We start from the raw sequence: 5,118 nt of genomic DNA on the forward strand, positions 1-5,118 counted from the left end.
GGGGAGCGGGGGGGGGGTGGGGGGTCGCTCCTCACCCGTCGCCCTCAACCAATCCTGGCTCCAGCGCCCGGTGAAGAGCCCGCGGTCGCCCAGCTCGCGGAAGAAGCGCTTGAGGGTGTTGGCCACGTCGTCCACGTGGTGCTCGCCCTCCTTCAGGCGCACGGCGCGGGCGTCGCGCCGCAGGGTCTCCAGCAGGTTGGTGGTCTTGGAGTTCTGCCCGCTCTTGCGGTAGATGCCCTCGGACGTCAGGCCTATGGGGGGAGAGGTGCGGGGCGGATGGGGCGGCGTGGCCAACCCGTGGAGATGGAGCTCAAGGATGGAGGGGGACAAGCGGCACGAGCGCGCCGGGGCTCAAGCTGCCCCATTTTCCCCAAAGTGACCCCAAATATCCCCCCTCTCCCCCAACTGCCACCACCACCCCCACCCTGGGGTGCCCCGTACCGCACTGCGTGATGTAATCGATGCAGCGATCCACCAGCACGGGGACGTCCCCTTCTGTCAACTGCTGCTCCGCCAGCGTGTCCCCGCTGCTGCCCGCTGCCTTCTGGATGGCCTGCAGCCAGCCCACGAAGTCCAGCCGCCGCTCCCCGTGGATGTACAGCGTCCTGCGGGCACCCACAGGCTCACATCCCACCCCAGGGAACCTCCAAGGTTCTCCAACGGTTCCTCAAGGGTTCCCCATGGGTCCTCCCAGAGTTCTCCAAGGGTTCCCCAAGGGTTCTCCAAAGGTTCCCAAAGTGTCCTCCCAGGGTTCTTCAAGGGTTCACCAAAGGGTCCCCCAAGGGTCTCCCCAGGGTTCTCTAAGGGTTCCCCATGGGTTCTCCCAGAGTTCTCCAAGGGTTCCTCAAGGGTTCTCCAAGGGTTCCCCAAGGGTTCTCCAAAGGTTCCCAAAGTGTCCTCCCAGGGTTCTTCAAGGGTTCACCAAAGGGTCCCCCAAGGGTCTCTCCAGGGTTCTCTAAGGGTTCCCCCAGCGTTCTCCAAGGGTTCACCAAGGGTCCTCCCAAGGTTCTTCAAGAGATCCCCCAGGTTTCCTCAAGGGTTCCCCATGGGTCCTACCAAGGTTCTCCAAGGGTTCCCCAAGGGTTCTCCAAAGGTTCCCAAAGTGTCCTCCCAGGGTTCCTCAAGGGTTCACCAAAGGGTCCCCTAAGGGGCTCTCCAGGGTTCTCTAAGGGCTCCCCCAGTGTTCTCCAAGGGTTCTCCAAGGGTTCCCCAAGGGTCCTCCCAAGGTTCTCCAAGGGATCCCCCAGGTTTCCTCAAGGGTTCCCCATGGGTCCTACCAAGGTTCTCTAAGGGTTCCCCAAGGGTTCTCCAAAGGGTCCCCCAAGTGTCTCCTCAGGGTTCCCCAAGTGTTCCCCATGGATCCTCTCAGACTTCTCCAAAGGTTCCCTCAGGGTTCCTCAAGGGTTCTCCAAAGGTTCCCAAAGTGTCCTCCCAGGGTACCCCAAGGGTTCTCCCCAGGGTTCTCTAAGGGTTCCTCCAACGTTCCCCAAGGGTTCACCAAAGGGTCCCCCAAGGGTGTCCCCATGATTTTCCAACTCTCAGAGTTCTTCAAGGTCTCCCCCAGAGTTCTCCAAGGGTTCCTCAAGGGTTCTCCAAGGGTTCACCAAAGGGTCCCCAAGGGGTTCCCACAAGGATCCCCATGGATCCTCCCAGAGTTCTCTAAGGGTTCCTCAAGGGTTCCCAAAGGGTTCACCAAAGGTTCCCTAAGGGTTCTCCCCAGGGTTCTCTAAGGGTTCCCCAAGAGTTCCCCAAGGATCCTCCCAGAGTTCTCCATGGGTTCTCCAAGGGTTCCCTTGGGGTTCTCCAAAGGTTCTCCCTGGGGTTCTCCAAAGGTCCTCCCACAATTCCTCAGGGTCCCCCAAGGGTTCTCCCAGGGTTCCCCACGGGTCACCCCAGGGTTCTCCAAGAATTCTCCAGGGGTTCCTCCAGGGGTTCCCCAAGGATCCTCCCAGAGTACCCCAAGAGTTCCCCCAGGATTCTCTAAAGTTCCCTCCAGGGTTCTCTAAGGGCTCTTCCAGGGTTCCCTCAGGGTCCTCTCAGGGTCCTTCATGAGTTCCCCAAGAATCCATCCAGGGTTCTCCAAGAGTTCCCTCAGGGGTTCCCCAAAGATTCTCCAAGGGGTTCCCCAAAGGTCCTCTCAGAGTTCCCCAAGGGTCCTCCCAGGGTTCCCCACAGGTTCTCCAAAAGTTTCTCCAGGGTTCCCCAAGGATCCTCCCAGATGTTCCCCAAGAGTTCCTCCACAGTTCTCCAAGGGTTCCCTTGGGGTTCTCCAAAGGTTCTCCCACAATTTCCCAGGATCCCCCAAGGGTTCCTACAGAGTTCCCCAAGGGTCACGCCAGGGTTCTCCAAGGGTTCCCCCACACTTTCCCAAGGGTCCTCCCAGGTTTCCCCAAGAGTTTTCTAGGGGTTCCTGCAGGGGTTCCCCAAGGGTCCTCCCAGAGTTCCCCTCGAGTTCCCCCAGGGTTCTCCAAGGGTTCCCTCGGGGTTCTCCAAAGGTTCTCGAAGGGGTTCCCCAAAGGTTCTCCCACAATTCCCCAGAATCCCCTAAGGGTTCCTCCAGAGTTCCCCCAAGGGTCACCCCAGGGTTCTCCAAGGGTTCCCCAGGGCTTTCCCAAGGGTCCTCCCAGAGTTCCCCTCGAGTTCCTCCAGGGTTTTCCAAAGTTTTCCCCCAGGCTCCCCCCCGTGGGGAATGCACCCAGGCCGGGCTCTCCCCACCTGCCCAGCTCCGCCTTTACCTCCTCCTCTCCACCAGCACCAGCACCTCATTGTCCCCCTGGATGGCTGCAAGAAAAGCGGGGACCCATCAGGAGCCACCAGCTCCATCCTGGGCTGAAGAAGAGGATGGGGAGGGAGGAAGAGCCGCGCGGGGACATCCTTCCCCCTTGGCACGTACACAGCTCCTGCAGCTTTCGCAGCTGCACGGCCTCCTGCCGCTCGCCATCCCCGGAGCAGACGTAGAGCGTGGAACCCACCAGCGCGAACCAGCCCTCCTCGGCGCGCTCCAGGTTCAGCCCCCCCTTGTACAGCAGCCGCCCGAGTCGCTCGAAGTCGTGGCCCAGCAGCTCCTCAGCACACGGCGGGACGAAGGACTTGGGGGGCGGGGAGGGGTCAGGGCGGACCCCGGCTCCAGTTGCAGCCCACCCAGTGCCCCACACAAATGCCCAGCTCCTACCTTGGCGAGGGACCGGAGCCACTCGCGCGCGCCATCGGGGTTGTCCAACCCGAAGAGGTAGAGCCTCTCCGACTCGATGTAGACCTCGAACGTGCACTCGATGCTGCGGGAAAGAGCGCTCCCAGTGTGGGGCACATTTGGGTCCCTTCCAGTTGGAGATGTCCCACAACATCCCACAATTTTACACAGGTGCTGGTTGGGTCCTCCCAGCACAGGGTCAGATTTGGGGATCCCATGGGTCTCTTCCAATTGAGGATGTTCCACGATACCCCACAGTTTTACGCAGGTGCTGGTTGGGTCCTTCCAGTGGGGTCAGATTTGGGGATCTCACGGGTCCCTTCCAACTGGGGACATCCATGACATCCCATAATTCTACACAGGTGTCAGTTGGGTCCTCCCAGAGTGGGGTCAGATTTGGGGATCCCATGGGTCCCTTCCAGTTGGAGATGTCCCACAACATCCCATAGTTTTACACAGGTGTCAGTTGGGTCCTCCCAGCATGGGGTCAGATTTGGGGATCCCATGGGTCTCTTCCAATTGAGGATGTTCCACGATACCCCATAATTTTACGCAGGTGCTGGTTGGGTCCTCCCAGTGTGGTCAGATTTGGGGATCCCACGGGTCACTCCCAATTGGGGATGCCCCACAATACCCCACAATTCCATGACCTTACTCACGTGCCGGTTGGGTACTCCCAGCAACCCCCTGGGTTTGGGACCCCCATGACCCTCATCATCCCCGTGCCAGGGTGGTGGGAAGCCAGGACGCCAGCGAGGGGGCTGTCCCGCAGAAGGGACAAGGGGTGTCTTTTTTGGGGGGGGAGGGGGGTCCCCGTCCTTACCCGTGGGTGTGGGGCGGGTTGTTCACCAGGCACACGATCTCGGCCGCCTTGATCTCGCCGTTGGGCGCGGTGTTGCGGTCGTTCTCGTAGTAGCTGAGGACGCCGTCCTGCAGCGCGCACCACCGCCGGCTGAACTCTGCGCCGCACAGGGATGTGCCACCCGCGGCCACCCAAGGCCAACGGGGGACACCCAAGGCCACCCAAGGACACTCATGGTCACCCAAGGCCACCCATGGGCATCTGGGGCCACTTCAGGCCGTCTAAGGCCACCTAAGTCCACCCATGGCCACCCAAGGCCAACTGAGGTCACCCAAGGCCAACCACGGCCACCCATGGCCACCTAGGGCCACCCATGGCAACCCCAAGGCCACCCATGGCCACCCAAGGCCACCTATGATCACTTGGAGGCACCCAAGGCCACCCATGGCCCCCTACGATCACCTGCGGCCACCCAAGGCCACCAATGGCCACTCATGATCACCGGGGGTCACCCAAGGCCACCCAAGGCCACCTATGTTCACCTGGGGTCACCCAAGGCCACCAATGGCCACCGATGACCACCTGGAGTCACCCAAGGCCACTCATGGTCACCCAAGGCCACTCATGATCACCTGGGGCCACCCAAGGCCACCAGTGACAACCGATGACCACCTGGAGTCACCCAAGGCCTCCCAAGTCCACTCATGACCACTCGGGGCCACCCAATGCCACCCAGGGCCACCCAGGACCACCCGGGGCCACCCAAGGCCACTCAAGGCCACCCGAGCCCCCCCTGGGGCCACCACCCCACCCCACAGCTCAGCTCTGCCCCCCATCAGGGACACACAGCTCCCATCCCCCCTCCAAAAACAAGCAGGCACATAGGGGGCACCACGGATGCTTCCAGCCCGCTTCCCGCTCCCCTGACACCCCTTTTTTTTTGGGGGGGGGGGTCCTGAGCCCCTTCCCCGCTTTTCCTTGCCCCCCACGGCCACCCCGCCCCCCACATACCTTCCTGAGCCTTGCGCTCGCTCAGGGGCTTGGCCATGGAGGGGGTCTTGTAGAGGAAGCCGCTGTGCGTGACGGAGGGCAGCAGCACCGAGTAGTGCTTCTCTGCGCTGCCCCC

General features: G+C 61.8%; 1 protein-coding gene across 1 annotated transcript in view; it reads right to left on the minus strand.

Annotated features, from left to right (window-relative positions):
* ARAP1 (ArfGAP with RhoGAP domain, ankyrin repeat and PH domain 1) overlaps positions 1-5,118 on the minus strand; it is a gene marked incomplete at both ends in the record, with an annotated part of 18,136 nt that extends 13,018 nt beyond the window's left edge. Inside the window, 7 exon segments of the mRNA XM_021384187.1 lie at positions 36-251; positions 442-605; positions 2,736-2,781; positions 2,894-3,089; positions 3,173-3,275; positions 4,014-4,149; positions 5,004-5,118. Coding sequence (XP_021239862.1) covers positions 36-251; positions 442-605; positions 2,736-2,781; positions 2,894-3,089; positions 3,173-3,275; positions 4,014-4,149; positions 5,004-5,118 — 976 coding nt within the window.

The sequence above is a fragment of the Numida meleagris genome, chromosome 1 (assembly GCF_002078875.1).
Source record: "Numida meleagris isolate 19003 breed g44 Domestic line chromosome 1, NumMel1.0, whole genome shotgun sequence".
Classification (NCBI taxonomy): Eukaryota; Metazoa; Chordata; class Aves; order Galliformes; family Numididae; genus Numida; species Numida meleagris.